Source organism: Phyllopteryx taeniolatus, chromosome 5 (assembly GCF_024500385.1).
Source record: "Phyllopteryx taeniolatus isolate TA_2022b chromosome 5, UOR_Ptae_1.2, whole genome shotgun sequence".
Taxonomy (NCBI): Eukaryota; Metazoa; Chordata; class Actinopteri; order Syngnathiformes; family Syngnathidae; genus Phyllopteryx; species Phyllopteryx taeniolatus.
The window spans coordinates 1233913-1252500 of NC_084506.1; the positions used below are offsets into that span (position 1 = coordinate 1233913).

An 18588-nucleotide genomic window follows, 5' to 3' on the forward strand; every position below is an offset into this window, starting at 1 on the left:
ATAAATACTGAAAACAATGTTTTGTCCTCACAGATTGATGAAGTATTGTGGCAGGAGAACAAGGCAGAGGTTATGTCAGGACACATTGACCAGTTCCTCATTGCCACCTTCATGCAGCTGAGACTCATCTATAATACCCACATGGCCGATGACCGTCAGGACAAGAAGGAAATATTTAAACTCTACAGCTGCATCCTTGGCAACATGCTGTCTGTGAGTCCCTTCCTCATATGAATTTTAGTAGATGAGCCTGAGGTGGATACAATGGACACATTCATAACCTGCCTTTTTCTTATCCTCAGTTATTCTCTTTGGAGTCTTTGGCAAGAGAGGCATCTATGGGTGTGTTGAAGGACCTACTGCACGGCCTAATAACATTGATACTGGACAGCAGAGTGGAGGAAACCGAGGAAGGGCAGCAGGTCATCAGATCTGTGAACATGCTTGTCGTCAAAGTCTTGGAGAAGTCTGACCAGACCAACATAATTAGGTAAATAAGCCCGAGATGTTAATAAGTAAACATGTAAACATCAAGTTGAACCTCAGTCTTCGTCTCAACCTTTACTTAAATCTCAAGCTATTGATTTATTTTTTTTTTAAATTAAAATATATATATATATTTTTGTAGTCGAGCAAAAAAAAAATTGGAAAAACTGAGACAATAGCAAAACATTTAAAAACGATTACATTAAAAATGATGCACTGTGCAAGTTTTGAATTGTACAATGTAGACAATCATTTTCAGTTTTAATTAAGAGTTTCAGATTGACGCAGCAGAGAAACTAATAGCCGTTTAACCTTTGCTTGAAAGGGGAAGTCAACTCCCAAATAAATTGAGAAAGAATATGTTGTGTGTGTGCCCCCACTAGTTTCAACACGGTATTCTGATTAATATTGTTTGTAAAATAAGAATTAAACGGATAAATTCATAAATTTTTACCTGTTCCAGGCGATGGCCAATATCGCACTCTGCAGTCAACTGAAATTAACATCACAAGTGCCTTTGTGTACTTCATGTGACCAAACCTGGAAAGCAGGCTATTGGGCTTCCCGTGTAGGCTATGATAACTAGCAGAACTACAGCTTGATATGATGGTTTGAACAATATTCTAGCAAGATTGGGTTCAAACCATCATGTACTCAACCTCTGCCTCCAGTAAAGAAGTCGAAGTCAAGCCAGCCGCCGCAGCGATTGTTCATAAGCACCACGGCTACCCGCCGGCTGTCGCCAATGCATCACGGAAGCCAGCTTAAAAATAAAAGCGCCACCAATAATACAGTGGTGTGAAAGTGTTTGCCCCTTTCATTATTTTTTTTTTCTTTGCATGTTTGTCACACTTAAATGTTTCCCGTCATCAAATTTAAATATTAGCCAAAGACAACGCAAGTAAACACAAAATACAGTTTTTTAAATGGTTTTTATTATTAAGGGAGGGGGAAAAAAATACAAACCTACATGGCTCTGTGTGAACAAGTGATTGCCCTCTAAAACTAATAACTGGTTTGGCCACCCTTAGCAGCAACAACTGCAATCAAGCGTTTGTGATAACTTCAAATGAGTCTCTTACAGCGCTGTGGAGGAATTTTTGCCCACTCATCTTTGCAGAATTGTTGTAATTCAGCCACATTGGAGGGTTTTTGAGCATGAACCACCTTTTTAAGGTCATGCTACAACATGCCAATAGGATTGAGGTCAGGACTTTTACCAGGCCACTCCGTCTTCATTTTGTTTTTCTTCAGAAAATCAGAGCTGGATTTGCTGGTCCGTTTTGCATCATTGTCCAGCTGCAGAACCCAAGTTCATTTCAGCTTGAGGTCTTCTCCTTCAGGATTTTTTGGTAGACAGCAGAGTTCATGGTTCCATTTATCACAGCAAGTCTTCCAGGTCCTGAAGCAGCAAAACAGCACCAGACTATCACTCTACCACCATATTTTATTGCTGGTGTGATATTATTTTTCTGAAATGCGGTTATTTTAATGCCAGATGTAATGGGACCTTCCAAAAAGTTCAACTATTGTCTCGTCAGTCTATATACAGTAATATTCTCCCAAGTTTTGGGAATCATTCAGATATTTTTATTTTTTTTTTTGCAAAAGAAAGACCAGCCTTTGTTCTTTTTGTTCAGCAGTGGTTTTCGTCTTGGAACTCGGCCATGCAGACCATTTTTGTCCAGTCTGTTTCTTGCGGTGGAGTCATGACCACTGAACTTAACTGAGGCAAGTGAAGCTTGCAGTTCTTTGGATGTTGTTTTGGGGTCTTTTGTGACCTCTTGGGAGAGTCGCTGCTGCGCTCTTGGGGTAATTTTGGTCGGCTGGCCACTCTTGGGAAGGTTCACCACTGTTCTTTTGTTTTCCCCATTTGTGAATAATGGCTGTCACTATGGTTCGCTGGAGTACCAAAGCTTGACAAATGGCTTTATAAACATTTCCACACTGATAGGTCTCAATTACTTTCTTTCTCATTTGTTCCAGAATTTCTTTAGATCTCGGCATTAGACTTTACACCGATCTTATCGGCCTGATCGGTATTGGCCGATAATTAGCATTTAATGCATATCGGCTTGTCATAATTCGCCAATTGATTGGCTCCGCAAAAGACATTTACTCCGCATCGCCATCGTGTACGGTATATTTGATTCCAAAAGCTAGTTTATTTTTAGCCTTGTCGCGTGTCATTTGACGTAGTGTGATATCTGACAACCAATAGTTAAAAAAAAAAAAAATGTCGGCGGTATGGGACAGACAACACGTCTCAGACAGACGTGATGTGTGGATCAGGCTGCAGGACAAATTTTGTCTTTCACGATTGCACTGTCAGACTACTGCAATAAAATCTTGTATTCCGATACCACCACATTCAGTCTTTACGATCACTGGGCTTTATCTTGTCACCTCAAACGTGACCGGATACACTCGTTACCATGGTGACGACAACAATAATGGATCGCGCCGTGTGTTTATAAGAACAAAATGTTTGTTCGTTTAAGGCTTGCTTGAGGTATGTTCACATACTTTTAATACGATACGGCTCGCAAGCAGGCAAGAAAACGTTATGTAGCCTGTAGAATGAAGTTTTCACACAGGGCCATATAGGTTTTGATTTTTATTATTTTTTTATTATTATTATTTTTTTGCCTTAATAATTAAAAACCATTTAAAAACTGCAGTTTGTTTTTGGTTGTGTTGTCTTTGACTAATATTTAAATTTGTCTGATAATAGGACAAACATTCATAAAGCAAACCAGGAAGGGGGCAAACACTTTTTGACATCACTGTACATTGGACATCAAATGCCGTGTTAGGGTTTTATTTTGAAATCGCTCCCCGGAGGCTTCGGCACCAACGGACTTGTCACGGCAACCAGCTCCGCCGACCCAACCTCTTCTTCACTTGAGGCTGTCCTGACCACAGTTTATACACATGGACAAAATTGTTGGTACCCCTCTGTTAATGAACGAAAACTCCACTGTGGTCACAGTAATAACTTTAATCTGACAAAAGTAACAATACAAATTTAATTAAAACTACCCAATGACAAGCAAACATTGCTTTTCAATTGTGGGTCAGCAGAATTATTTTAAAACTCATGAAAAACAGGTCTGGACAAAAATTATGTTTCCCTAATATTTTGTTACACAACCTTTTAAGTTACAAAATGATTTTTGTAACTTTCAATGAGACTTGCGCACCTCTCAGCAGGTATTTTTTGCTCCAGTTGTCTCAGGTTTGAAGGGTGCTTTCTCCAGACGTCATGTTTCAGCTCCTTCCACAGATATTCATTAGGATTTAGATTAAGTCTCATAGAAGGCCGCTTCAGAATAGTCCAATGTTTTGCTCTTAGCCATTGATGGGTGTTTTTAGCTGTGTTTTGGGTCATTATCCTGTTGAAAGACCCGTGGCCTGCGACTGAGACCAAGCCTTTTAACACTGGCCAGCACATTTCTCTCTCCAATACCTTGATAGCCTTGAGATTTCATTGTACCCTGCACAGATTCAAGACACCCTTTTTTCGATGCAGCAAAACAGTCGCAGAACATAAAGAGTCTCCTCCATGTTTCACAGTGGGGACAGTGTTCTGTTCTTGGTATGCTTAATTTTTTAGTCTGTAAACATGGAGCTGATGTACCTTGCCAAAAAAGTTCAAATTTTGTCTCGTCTGTCCATAGGACATTCTCCCAGAGACTTTTTAGCTTCACAACATGCAGTGTGCTAAATTCCAGTCTCGTTTTTTTATGATTTAGTTTCAACAGTGGTACGGGCTGGGCATTGCTAAGAACCTCACGATTTGATTCAATTTCGATTCTTTAGGTTGCGATTCAATAGATTCTTTAGGGTTGCAATTCGATCCAGTATCGATTTAAATACGCCTATCGATTCAGTAAGTAGAAATACACACACAGGAGTAAATTTTGTCAGTTTTGAATATTTTTAATGCCATGTAAACTGTTTTGTTTATGTAAACTTGTTTATTTCCTCTTGAAGTCAAGTTGTACATTGGGGTTCACCCTGGTGGACGAGAGGGTAGCCTCCCTCCGCCTTCGGGTGGGGGGGACGGGTCCTGACTGTTGTTTGTGCCTATGTACCAAACAGCAGTTCAGAGTACTGGAGTCCTTGGAGGTGGTTCTGGAGAGCGCTCCCGCTTGGGACTCCATCGTTCTGCTGGGGGACTTCAATGCTCATGTGGGCAATGACAGTGAGACCTGGAAGGGCGTGATTGGGGGGAACGCTCCCCCCCCGATCAGAACCAGAGCGGTGTTCTATTATTGGGCTTCTGTGCTCATCATTGATTGTCCATAACGAACACTATGTTCAAGCATAAGGGTGTCCACACGTGCACTTGGCACCAGGACATCCCAGGTCGCAGTTCGATGATCGACTTTGTGGTCGTGTCATCGGACTTGCCGCCGCATGTCTTGGACACTCGGGTGAAGAGAGTGGCGCAGCTGTCAACTGATAGTGGGGGAAGATGTCGGTCCGATGTGGCAGGCCCTAATGTATTGTGAGGGTCTGCTGGGAACGTCTGGCAGAATCCCCTGTCAGAAGGAGTTTCAACTCCCACCTCCAACAGAACTTTGCTCATGTTCCGGGGTGGGCGGGGGACATCGAGTCCGAGTGGACCATGTTCCCCACCTCCATTGCTGAGGCGGCCGACCGGAGCTGTGGCGGAAAGGTGGTCAGTGCCTGTCGTGGAGGCAATCCCTGAACCCGTTGGTGGACACCAACGGTGAGGGATGCCGTCAAGCTGAAGCAGGAGTCCTTTCGGGCCTTTTTGGACTGTGGGACTTCTGAGGCAGCTGATGGGTACCGGCTGGCCAAGCGGAATGCCGCCTTGGTGGTCGCTGCAGCAAAAACTTGGTTATGAGAGGAGTTTGGGGATGCCATGGGGAAAGACTTCCGGACGGCTTCGAGGAAATTCTGGTCCACCATCCGGCGTCTCAGGAGAAGAAAGCAGTGCACCATCAACACCGTGTATAGTGGGGATGGGGCGCTGCTGACCTCGACTCGGGACGTTGTGAGCCGATGGGGACAATACTTCGAAGACCTCCTCAATTCCACCGACACGCCTTCCCATGAGGAAGCAGAGTGTGGGTTCTCTGAGGCGGGTTCTCCTACCTCTGGGGTTGAGGTCACTAAGGTGGTTAAAAAGGTCCTCGGTGGCAAGGCCCCGGGGGTGGATGAGATTCGCCCAGAGTTCCTAAAGGCTCTGGATGTTGTGGGGCTGTCCTGGTTGACACGCCTCTGCAACATCGCGTGGACATCGGGGACAGTGCCTCTGGATTGGCTGACTGGGGTCGTGGTCCCCCTTTTTAAGAAGGGGGACCGGAAGGTGTGTTCCAACGACAGGGGGATCACACTCCTCCGCCTCCCTGGTAAGGTCTATTCAGAGGTGCTGGAGAGGAGGGTCCGTCGGGAAGTCGAATCTCAGATTCAGGAGGAGCAGTGTGGTTTTCGTCCTGGCCGTGGAAGAGTGGACCAGCTCTACACCCTCGGCAGGGTCCTCGAGGGTGCATGGGAGTTCGGCCAACCAGTCTACATGTTTTGTAGACTTGGAGAAGGCGTTCGACCGTGTCCCTCGGGGAGTCCTGTAGAGGGTGCTTCGGGAGTATGGGGTACCGAACCCCCTGATACGGGCTGTTCGGTCCCTGTACGACCGGAGTCAGAGTTTGGTCCGCAGTAAGTCGGACTCGTTTCCGGTGAGGGTTGGACTCCACCAAGGCTCCCCTTTGTCACCGATTCTGTTCATAACTATTATGGACAGAATTTCAAGGCACAGCCGAGGTGTAGAGGGGGTCCGGTTTGGTGGCCTCAGTATTGCATCTCTGCTTTTTGCAGATGATGTGGCTCTGTTGGCTTCATCAAGCCGTGATCTCCAACTCTCACTGGAGCAGTTCGCAGCAGAGTGTGAAGCGGCTGGGATGAGAATCAGCACCTCCAAATTTGAGGCCATGGTCCTCAGTCGGAAAAGGGTGGTGTGCCCTCTCCAGGTCGGGGATGAGATCCTGCCCCAAGTGGAGGAGTTCAAGTATCTTGGGGTCTTGTTTACGACTGAGGGAAGAATAGAACGGGAGATCAACAGGCGGATCAGTGCAGCGTCTGACGTGATGTGGACTTTGTATCGGTCCGTTGTGGTAAAGAAGTAGCTAAGCCGAAAGGCGAAGCTCTCAATTTACCGGTCCATCTATGTTCCGATCCTCACTTATGGTCACGAGCTGTGGGTCGTGACGGAAAGAACAAGATTCCAGATACAAGCGGCTGAAATGAGTTTCCTCCGCAGGGTGTGCGGGCTCTCCCTTAGAGATAGGGTGAGAAGGTCAGTCATCCGGGAGGATCTCAGAGTATAGCCACTGCTCCTCCACATCGAGAGGAGCCAGATGAGGTGACTGGGGCATCTGATTCGGATGCCTCCCTGGTGAGGACGCCGCCCCGATGGCAAACTGCATGGCTCCGGCGCTGAAGCGTTAGTTCGCTTCTGGAAATGTCTTTTAATGGCATGATCTAACTCAAAAGGTCCTGATGACTCTACATAGGCTTTGCCCAAAATGGAGTGGCATTTCCAAGCGAAAATACGCACAAATTCAACAAAAAGAGTGTGCTGTGACGAGACGGGCATTACACCGGCTGGAGCAGCGTCACTGATAGCAGAAGATTCATCCTCAGAAATAACTGTTGCTACTTTTGATACTACAGTCATTTGAGGGACTGTATTTGCAGTATCGTATCACAATGTAAATTGGTGGTACCGATCATTAGCAGATGCAAAGGAGCACATCGTAGCACAATCGCAGTGCAAGCGAATCACGCAAAGCGCCATGAGGGGAATTACTAATATCGATATTTAATTGCGGGGTGGAGAATTGCAATGCATTGATGAATCAATATTTTGAACCACTCCTAAACCGTGGTTTCCTGCCTGGTCATCTCCCATGATGACTTTGGCTCAAACAACGATGGATGGTACGATCTGACACTGATGTACCTTGACCTTGGAATTCACCTTTAACTTCATTGGTTGTTCTGACACACTATGCCATTCCTATTATCCGTCAGTTCAATTTTTCTCCTGCAGCGATGTCCACAGTCCCGTAGATATTACATTTCTGAATACAGTGGGGGGGGGGGGGGGGGGGGAGTATTTGGTCAGCCACCAATTGTGCAAGTTCTCAAACTTAAAAAGATGAGAGAGGCCTGTCATTTTCATCATAGGGATACCTCACCTATGACAGACAAAATGAGGAATACAAATCCAGAAAATCACAGTCTGATTTTTAAAGAATTAGCAAATTATGGTGGAAAATAAGTATTTCATCACTGACAAACAAGCAAGATTTTTGGCTGTCATAATCCTGTAACTTCTTCTTTAAGAGGCTCTTCTGTCCTCCACTCGTTACAAGCTACAAAGTACTTTGTCGTCAATTCTTCAATATGCGTAACACATACAGAGGCTTGAAATTACGGTACTCAAGGGCCCGCGGTGCTACAAAAGACTACAAATATCAATATAAAAGCGAAATAAACTGTAGTATAGACAGTATAAAAAGTATTAATTTAATATGCAAATATCAAAGGTCAGGTGACTTGTGCAACATAGTCAAAGTCAAAGAACCAGGGCAAATAAGAAATGTATAAATTAGATGGTATAACCCCTATGCTGCTCAAGTGGCTGGTTGCAACCCTGAGTCTTGTATGTGCGTGCGCATCTACATGATTGCAGGGTGTCAGAGTTCAGGTGGGTAGAGGACAGAAGAGGTAGAGGGGGCAGAGTGGGTAGAGCAGCTGACAGCCTGATGAATAAAACTGTCTTTTGAGTCGACTAGTCCTGGCCCGCAGACTGCAGTATCCTGCCTGACGGCAGCAGACTGAAGAGGCTGTGTGACGGATGTGTGGCATTCCCGCTATGCGGAGGGCTTTGCGGGTGAGGCGGGTTCTGTAAATGTCCTTCAGGGAGGGAAGAGAGGTTCAGATGATCTTCTCAGCTGCCCTCACTATGCGATGGAAAGTCTTGCGGCAGGATGCAGTGCAGGCTCCGTACCACACAGTGATTCAGTTGGTCAAGATGTTCTCTATGGTCCTTCTGTAGAACGAGCACATGATGGGGCTCGGGCCTCTGGCTCTTCTCAGCTTTCACAGGAAGTAGAGACTCTGTTGAACTTTTTACCTGTATTAATGGCACCTGTTTGAACTAGTTATAAGTATAAAAGACAGGTGTCCACAACCTCAAACAGTCACAGTCCAAACTCCACTATGGCCAAGACCAAAGAGCTGTCAAAGCATCTGCACCAGCCTGGGAAAACTGAATCTGCAATAGGTAAGCAGCTTGGTGGGAAGAAATCAACTGTGGGAGCAATTATTAGAAAATGGAAGACATACAAGACCACTAATAATCTCGCTTGATCTGGGGCTCCACGCAACACCTCACCCCATGGGGTCAAAATGATCACAAGAACAGTGAGCAAAAATCCCAGAACCACACAGGGGGACCTAGTAAATAACCTGCAGAGAGCGAGGACCAAAGTAACAAAGGCTACCATCAGTAATACCCTATGCCAGGAACTCAAATCCTGCAGTGCCAGACGTGTCCCACTGCTTAAGTCCAGGCCCGTCTGAAGTTTGCTAGAGACCATTTGGATGATCCAGAAGAGGATTGGGAGAATGTCATATGGTCAGATGAAACCAAAATAGAACTTTTTGGTAAAAACTCAACTTGTCATGTTCGGAGGAGAAAGAATGCTGAGTTGCATCCAAAGAACACCATACCTACTGTGAAGCATGGGGATTGAAACATCATGCTTTGGGGCTGTTTCACTGCAAAGGGACCAGAACGACTGATCCGTGTAAAGGAAAGAATGAATGGGGCCATGTATTGTGAGATTTTGAGTGAATTCCCATCAGCAAGGGAATTGAAGATGAAACATGGCTGGGTCTTTCAGCATGACGATGATCCAAAACACACCGAAGGAGTGGCTTCGTAAGAAGCTTTTCAAGGTAATGGAGTGGCCTAGCCATTCCCCAGATCTCAACCCCATATAAAATCTTTGGAGGGAGTTGAAAGTCTGCGCTGCCCAGTGACAGCCCCAAAACATCACTGCTCTAGAGGAGATCTGCATGGAGGAATGGGCCAAAATACCAGCAACAGTGTGTGAAAGCCTTGTGAAGACTTACAGAAGTACTTTTTTCCCCCCACTGTATGTGTGACTGTAGTCATAGGAACATCAAGCTGCTTAGAGATGGTCTTATATACTTTACCTTTAAAATGCCTATTTATAATTTTCTGTCTAATCTCCTGAGACACCTTTCTCCTTTTTCATCTGGTCCATGTTTAGTGTGGTAAACACCATGTCGCCAAACGGCACCCTTAGAATAGGTTGACTGACAAATTACAAGTTTGATGTTTGCATGGGACGGTATCAGATTCTGACTGTACGATCACCTTGAGCAGAAATATCACGGGATCATGGTATTTAAATTCCAGCTCTAAAATCTATTATTTTGAAAAATCTGGGGTAAATAAAAACTTTTTTTCCATTGAACAAAATCTTTTTTTTAACACATTGAATATTTGGTACATTAATAAACATGTCCCATGTTAAGTTTGAATAAATAAATATTAACACAGCGCTACAAAAAATTCCCAACATGGCCACCACATAGGCATGTCGGTTATGTCGACTCAGCAGGGGCTTGTAATGGTTCATACTGTGTCGCTATTAGCTAATAAGCTAATTAGGCACTTGGAGCTATCGCTAGCTAATTGAATAGCAAAGATTTTTTGCAGAGTGTATCTGATACGATATGAAATGTCTGCGTGAAGTATCTTATGCCAAGATAGGGCGTGTTCATGGGTTGTTTATTTTTTTTTTGGGGAGGGGGCGGTATGTGACAGGAAAAACTTGACATGCCCTGCAAAAACTCAAAATCTTAGAAGAAGAAGAAGAAGAAGAATCATCTTTTATTGTCATGAACATGCATGCATGCACGCACGCACACGAAATTTGTTCTCTGCGTTTAACCCATCACAGTGAACACATACACATGTTATTGGAACACACTGGAGCAGGGGGCAGCTGAAGAGCCCGGGGAGCATTTTTCGGGGTATCAGTGTCTTGCTCAAGGACACCACAGCCGTGAGTCCGGGGACTCACGGACTTAGAATATTTTATTTCTCGTCAAAACTAATTAGCAGGGAAAAAAATAACATACTCCCTTGGCGAACGTTTTATCTACTTATTTCAAGTAAAAATTATCTTTAAAGAAGTGAAAATTGTCTCAAAACAAGGTGCTGAGTCTTAAAACATTTGTTTGTGGCTAAGGAGAAAGAGAAGAGCAGGGAGAGTGTTTTGAAGGTGAAAGAACAGCAGACCAGAGGGATACACAAAGAAGCACAGAGAGGAGCAAGTGGAAGCAACACAGTGTCTGCAGATATGGCTTTTGATTTAGGTAATAAGGACACTGGTACAATACAGTATTCTGATATAAATAAAAACTATTTGTTTTGAAGTTCCCATTTTACTTTTTCTTAACATTTAGCCTCCATTTGACATATTTACAATGTATAGTTTACATTGAAAATCAATGTTATAGGAACTGTCCAAATACCAAACTGGATAAAATACAACATGGTCATTTTTTTGAGTGAAAATGACCCAAGATATCTATCTATATCATTATATCTCAAATTTGTCGTTACAGTTCACTTCCATTTAATCATTCCCTCTTCCAGTCTTGTTTCCTTGCATTACTTTAGTGCTTCAGATCGGCATTATTTAGCTCTCACCCCCATCTATTGGCTCAGACAAGCAACAGCATAGTAACAAAAAGTCAGACTCCTGGACCGGCCAAAATAAAGATCATGGATATATACTACATTTCCAACAGTATTGTCTATTACTAAAATCAAAAGGTGACCTTATAAACCACTTATTTCTTCTTTAATAGAGCTAGAGAGTAGCCAAAAATGTTTTTAATATTCCTTTACTCTGAGATGAGATACTCCAATTGTATTCATACTGTTACAAAAGGTCTGTGCTTTTCTGACAATAAACAGACTTTTATTATGTATTTAATAAATGGATACATATAAGATATGGACTCGCCCCTGGCCTCAATCTTTGAGGTGCTGATCCGGTTTCTTCTGTTTGTCTGGAAATTATCTGCCCTGTTTTGGGGAAGATTCTCACAGAACTCAACTCAACCCATCCCTATTTATAGAGCATTTATAAAACCACAGCTAAACACAAATTTTACCACACATGATAGGAAGTCCTCGATTTACGAACGAGTTCCGTTCCTACGCTGGCGACGTAACCCGAATTTCCGCGTAAGTCTGATTTCACCGTTTATGTCGAAATTTATGTCGAAATACTTCTGTTACGGGTATTGTCCCACGTGATTGTGACAACAAGCTCAGTGTGTGTGGGCCTGTGCGTCGTTGTGCGAGTGAGACGGGACTGCGCAGGCGTCGTCCGGCGGGACTGTGAAGGAGGAAGGAGTGCGCGCAGGTGCGAGTGTGTACAGTGGCAAGTGTAGTGACGGCGACCGGGGAAGAGTAGCGATTTGCGGAGGACCCGTTGACGTTGAATGTGCAGAGGAGTTAATAAAGCCATTAAAGCAGCAAATCGGTGCGTCGTGCCTTTATTGTTGCCGCCACCCAGCTCAGCTGTGCAACGAGAGAAGGGAGTTAACCCCGAGAAGGACAACCTCGACACTGGATACGGCGTCTCCCGACCACGGGCAGGTGACCGTAGCAGGAAAGATTAACACTTCGTATAAAGACACTAAAATACATTAAAATAAAAAAAGATGCTGTACTTACCATTACTGCTGAGAGTGTGAAAAGAGGGCGAAAAAGGCAAAGATACTCCCGGCGCACAAGCACTACATACTAGCTAAGCAGAAACACTAAGGTGCAGTAGCAGCTACAGCGGCTGAAATAAGTATTTAACGCGTCACCATTTTTCTCACTAAATATATTTCCAAAGGTGCTATTGACATGAAATTTTCAACAGATGTTGGGAACAAACCAAGTAATCCATACATACAAAACGTAGAACAAATAAGATAAGAAATTAAGTGTATAATTGTGAAATGACACAGGGAAAAAGTATTGAACATATGAAGGGAGGTGCAAAAAGGCATGGAAAGCCAAGACAACACCTAAAATCTATCAATAATCAAACGGCAATCCAGCCCCTTGCCAGTGCAAATGAATATCAGCTGGTTCAGTCCTAATAGATGGCCTCCAAAAAATTCTCATTGGCAAGGTGTGAGTAGAGACATATCTCATGATGGGTAAGAGCAAAGCGCTCTCTCAATACCATTGCAAACTAATTGATGCAGAACATAATGATGGCATTGGTTACAGGTGCATATCTAAGCTTCTGAATGTTCCAGTGAGCACAGTTGGGGCCCTAATACGTAAGTGAAAAGCCAATCATACCACCATAAATTTGCCTCGATCAGGTGCTCCTCGCAAGATTTCTGACAGAGGAGTGGAAGGAATAATCAAAGGAGTTGTCCAAGAGCCAAGGATCACCTGTGGAGAGCTTCAAAAAAGACCTGGAATTAACAGGTACTGTTGGCACGAGGAAAACAGTGAGTGATGCACTCCGCCACCATGGCCTTTATGCACACTCAACGTGCAAGACCCCATTCCTCGGGGGTAAAAAAAAGTATGTCAAAGCTCATTTGTAGTTCACTGAACAACATTTGGACAAGCCAATTAAAGACTGTGAGAATACAGTCTGGTCTGATGAGAACAAAATGTAACTCTTTGGATGCCATTATGCACACCACGTTTAGAGGAGAAATGGCACTCCACATCACACTAAAAACACCATACCAACAATGAAGGACAGAGGAGGGAACATGATGCTGTGGGGCTGCTTTTCAGTAAATGGAACTGCTAAACCTCACATTATTGAAGGGAGGATGAATGGGCAAATCTACCGACACATTCTTCACAAAAATCTGCTGCCATCTACGAGGATGTTGAAAAAGGTGAACATTGCAGCAGGGATAATGATCCAAAACATACTGCCAAGGAAACTCAATTGGTTTCAAAGAAGAAAAATAAAGCCGCTAGAATGGCCCAACCAATCACCTGACTTGAATCCAATCGAAAATCTATGGAAAGAACCGAAACTCAACGTCCATAAAAGAAGCCCACGGAAACTTAAAGATTTGAAGACTGCTTGTCAGAATCAGAATCATCTTTATTTGCCAAGTATGTCCAAAAAACACACAAGGAATTTGTCTCCAGTAGTTGGAGCCGCTCTAGTTGTGTGGAGGAATGGGCCAAAATCACACAAGCAATGCATGAGACTAGTTTCTCCATTAAGGAGGCATCTTGAACCTGTCATTGGGAAAAAAAGGCTTTTGTACGAAGTATGAAATAAATTCCAGTTGGCGTGATCAATACTTTTTCCCTGTGCCATTTCACATTATTACACACACCTTATTTTCTGATCTTATTTGTTCTTTCTTTGTATGTATGGGTTACTTGGGTTGTTCCCAACATCTGGTGAAGTTTTCATGTCAATTGCACCTTTTGAAATAGATGTAGTGAGAAAAATGGTGACGTTAAATACTTATTTCAGCCGCTGTGTGTGTATTCTTGTCCTAGTGTTCAGACCCCTAAATTAGAGTGCAAGAGGGGTTATTTTGTTTTTAAAAGGGAGGTGGGCAATAATTACATTTGGTCTCATTAGTCGCTAACCCTTGACTCTGCATGGACATCAAGATAGTGTATGTGGCACTTCCTGTTTGAACAAAAATGGATTTGTTTGGAGGAGAAATTGCACTGCACATCACCCCAGAACAATGCAGATTTTAGGTGTTGTCTTGGCTTTCCATGCCTTTTTGCACCTCCCTTCATATGTTCAATACTTTTTCCCTGTGTCATTTCACAATTATACACTTAATTTCTTATCTTATTTGTTCTACTTTTTTTTATGTATGGATTACTTGGGTTGTTCCCAACATCTGGTGAAATTTTCGTCAATAGCACCTTTGGAAATATATTTAGTGCGAAAGATGGTGACATGTTAAATACTTATTTCAGCCTCTGTATGTTAGGCCATAAAACCAGACTGGTCGTCTGGTGAACTCTTTCTACTGGTGTTGCTCTTTTAAATATTGTGGCCAGAAACAAATGCTGCCACCTTTTGAATGACTTCTTCTCAGCTGACTTTGGATGCAAATTTGCAAGGTTATTTGGTAGTGTTGTATGCTGTTATACACTATCCATCCATTCTCCTCACTAGGGTCGCGGGCATGCTGGAGCCTATCCCAGCTATCATCGGGGAGGAGGCGGGGTACACCCTGAACTGGTTGCCAGCCAATCGCAGGGCACATACAAACAAACAACCATTCGCACTCACATGCACACCTACGGGCAATTTAGAGTCTTCAATTAATGCATGTTTTTGGGATGTGGGAGGAAACCGGAGTGCCCGGGGAAAACCCATGCAGGCACGGGGAGAACATGCAAACTCCACACAGGCGGGGCCGGAGATTGAACCCGGGTCCTGAGAACTGTTAGGCTGACGCTCTAACCAGTCGTCCACCGTGCCGCTGTTATACAGTTGTCCTTAATTTATTTCCATCTTAAGCATTTTGGTCTAACTTCAGCATCTTTCAGCATTCACACATACTATTTGGTGTAATTCCATTTAAAAGTAGATATCTCATGACTGTCATTAAAGCCACATCCACACTGGCTACAAGGGACATATGTGCAAAACAGGCATAACGGTTGCGCTTGCATTTATTCGCCTGTCCTTTCAGCCAGAATTTAACAAAGTAAACAACCATCTTCAACACCGCCTATCCTGGTTAGGGCCGCGGGGCGCTGGAGCCTATCCCAGCTGACTTGGGGCGAAAGGCGGACTACACCCTGAACTGGTCGCCAGTCAGTCGCAGGGCACATATAGACACGGACAACCATTCGCACCCACATTCACACCGTCACTGAGTGGGAACTGAACCCACGCTGCCTGCACCAAATTCAGGCGAGTGTACCACTACACCATCAGTGACACAAAGTAAACAGTGTCTGAAATGTGCATTGATATAGCCGATAATTTGTGGTCATGTCAGTGTGACAGGGACAATTGCATTCAACTTAAAGGGGTGTGGGCAGTCAGTCTTTAGTGTTAAACTTCAGCCTCTCCTACTACGTCTGCATCTGTTAGCCTCTAATACACCATACCACATACAGTAGATGGCCAGTGTGAAAGTGTCTTAAAAAAGGTTGGGCGTCTTTTGTTAATCTGACTTTCTGCAGTGCCCTGCTGGTGATGCTTCAAGACACTTTGGTCCCAGCAGCCGTGTCTCCCATGTTCTCTGAACTGGTCATGAAGGCAAGTCTCTCATGTGATGACACGAACCTGAAGTGTAAATGGGCTGCTTGACCAGAAATGGAAACTAATCGGACATATGTGTTTACTCAGTGCCTGTGGAGGCTGATCCGGCACCTACCGGAGAACATCAACAGCATCAACCTTGATCGTATTTTATTCGATGTCCACAATATCATGAAGGTGTTCACCAAAGAGAATCTTCAGCAGCTCAAGAGTGACGTTCCATACAGAACCCTCAAGACCTTATTACACACCCTTTGCAGGCTTACGGGGGCTAAGGTAAAAAGCCTTAATGTACTGTAAAAGAAACAATGTATTGTTTTCCTTCTTCTGGACTCCTCTTTTGTTTAAGTAAAATTAAATTTTAGCACTGCAGTAGGCAAATGGTAATAAACATGAACCCAAATAGCTGAGAGACATTGTAGAGTAAATGCAACAGCGAGCACACGAGAGGTGTTCAGGTTCAGGCTGGTTCACAAACATAAGACAGTTACCATAACTTCTTGTGTATAATACACACTCGAGTGTAATGTGTACCCCCCAAATCAACCCTAAAAATCAGGAAAACCCTTCTACCTATGAATAATGTGAACCATCGATTTGCTGCTATCCATATGCTCAAAATATGAAGTATCGTCTGTGTTTTATTAGGTTTTTCAAGTAAATATTCTGCTCTGTGTGCATGCAGTGATGTAATTAATTTTTTTTAAATCTCATCAGGACAGGCCATGCATAATGTAAAAAAATACTTGGTTACAAAACTGCAACTAATCCTCACTAAATTTTATGTGGACCGCTCTAATTATGCCCACTTCAACCTCTGAAAATATCAGAATGAAATCCCAAATATTTTAGATATGAATTTTATATCAATAATGGTCTGCTGAACAGGCTGCATGATTCTCAACCAGTGTCAGCACTTGTCACAAAACTGCAGCCGATCATTGTCAAAATTTATGTGGACATCTCTAATTATGCCCGTGTAAACCCCTGAAATTATCCGAACAAAATCCTAAATATTTTGGAATATATGGATTTTATATGAAGAACTGCCCTTCTGGGAGGGAGTCATTGGTTCTCACACCGTGTAAAAATAAATAAATAACCTTGATCATTTCCAATACTTATGTGAATATCTATAATTATGCCTAATTTTTAAATCTCGTCAGGACAGCCCATGCATAATGTAAAAAAATACTTAATGTTAAAAAACTGCACCTAATCCTCACTATATTTTATGTGGACCGCTCTAATTATGCCCACTTCACCCTCTGAAAATATCAGAACAAAATCCCAAATATTTTGGATGTTATGGATTTTATATCAATAAGGAATCTGGGAGGAGGCCTTGATTCTCGTCCCATGTAAAATCAGCTCAGTGTCACAAAACTGCAACCAATCGTATATCTCTAATAATCCCAAATTCAACATCTGAAAATATCACAATGAAATCTAAACTATTTGGGATTTTATTAATTTTATATCAAAATGGCACAAGGAGGCCATGATTCTCGGGTGAACTGTGAAAATATATATACATTTTTAACGTAAGACACTATCTTATTGGAATGAAAGTACACCTTTCTCACAACCCCTAGGTACCGGTAAACATAAACACAATATGAAATAATGTTTTCATTTTTTCTTATACTATGTATAATGCGCTCGATCTACTTATGAAAATTTAAATTGTAAAAAAATGTACATTAAACATGAGAAATTACGGTAAGTAGAAAGTTATTTGCTTTTGATAAATTGCTGCGCTGTAATTTATATTTTATTTTATTGTCGTCTTGCTAGTGATTTGGTTTTGTAAATAGAGATCCTCATCTTTTTCTTAATCAACAGATCCTGGACCACCTTTCAATGATCGAGAACCGTAATGAGTCTGAATTAGAGGCCTATCTGAGGCGGGTTGTCAAACACGGTAACCTGTTTGGTAGCAAGAGTGACCGGGGTAACGAGAAGGGTAGTCTGCTCATGGTGAGTAACACTAAACGCAAATGCTTGCATGCATTGAGTGCTGAATTGTTTTAAGTAATGAATCCATTCAAAAGAGAATAGAGTTCAGTTAAGCGACAAAGAAGACTGATACAGTATATATATATATATATATATGTATATATATATATATATATATATATATATATATACATATATATATATATATACATATATATATATGTGTATATATATGTACACGTGTGTATATATATGTACACGTGTGTGTATATATATGTACACGTGTGTATATATATGTACACGTGTGTGTATATATATGTACACGTGTGTATATATATGTACACGTGTGTATATATATGTACACGTGTGTATATATATGTACACGTGTGTATATATATGTACACGTGTGTATATATATGTACACGTGTGTATATATATGTACACGTGTGTATATATATGTACACGTGTGTATATATATGTACACGTGTGTGTATATATATGTACACGTGTGTGTATATATATGTACACGCGTGTGTATATATATATGTACACGCGTGTGTATATATATGTACACGTGTGTGTATATATATGTACACGTGTGTATATATATGTACGCGCGTGTATATATATATGTACGCGCGTGTATATATATATGTACGCGCGCGTGTATATATATATGTACGCGTGTGTGTATATATATATGTACGCGTGTGTGTATATATATATGTACGCGTGTGTGTATATATATATGTACGCGTGTGTGTATATA

At 42.5% G+C, this 18588-nt stretch overlaps 1 protein-coding gene across 3 annotated transcripts in view; it reads left to right on the forward strand.

Annotated features, from left to right (window-relative positions):
* ckap5 (cytoskeleton associated protein 5) overlaps nt 1-18588 on the forward strand; it is a 112638-nt gene that overhangs the window by 78424 nt on the left and 15626 nt on the right. For all 3 annotated transcript variants that reach the window (XM_061772615.1, XM_061772616.1, XM_061772617.1), the window contains 5 exons: nt 34-213; nt 303-490; nt 15782-15857; nt 15948-16136; nt 17706-17840. In XM_061772615.1, the coding sequence (XP_061628599.1) occupies nt 34-213; nt 303-490; nt 15782-15857; nt 15948-16136; nt 17706-17840 (768 nt within the window). The remainder of the gene's footprint in view (nt 1-33; nt 214-302; nt 491-15781; nt 15858-15947; nt 16137-17705; nt 17841-18588) is intronic.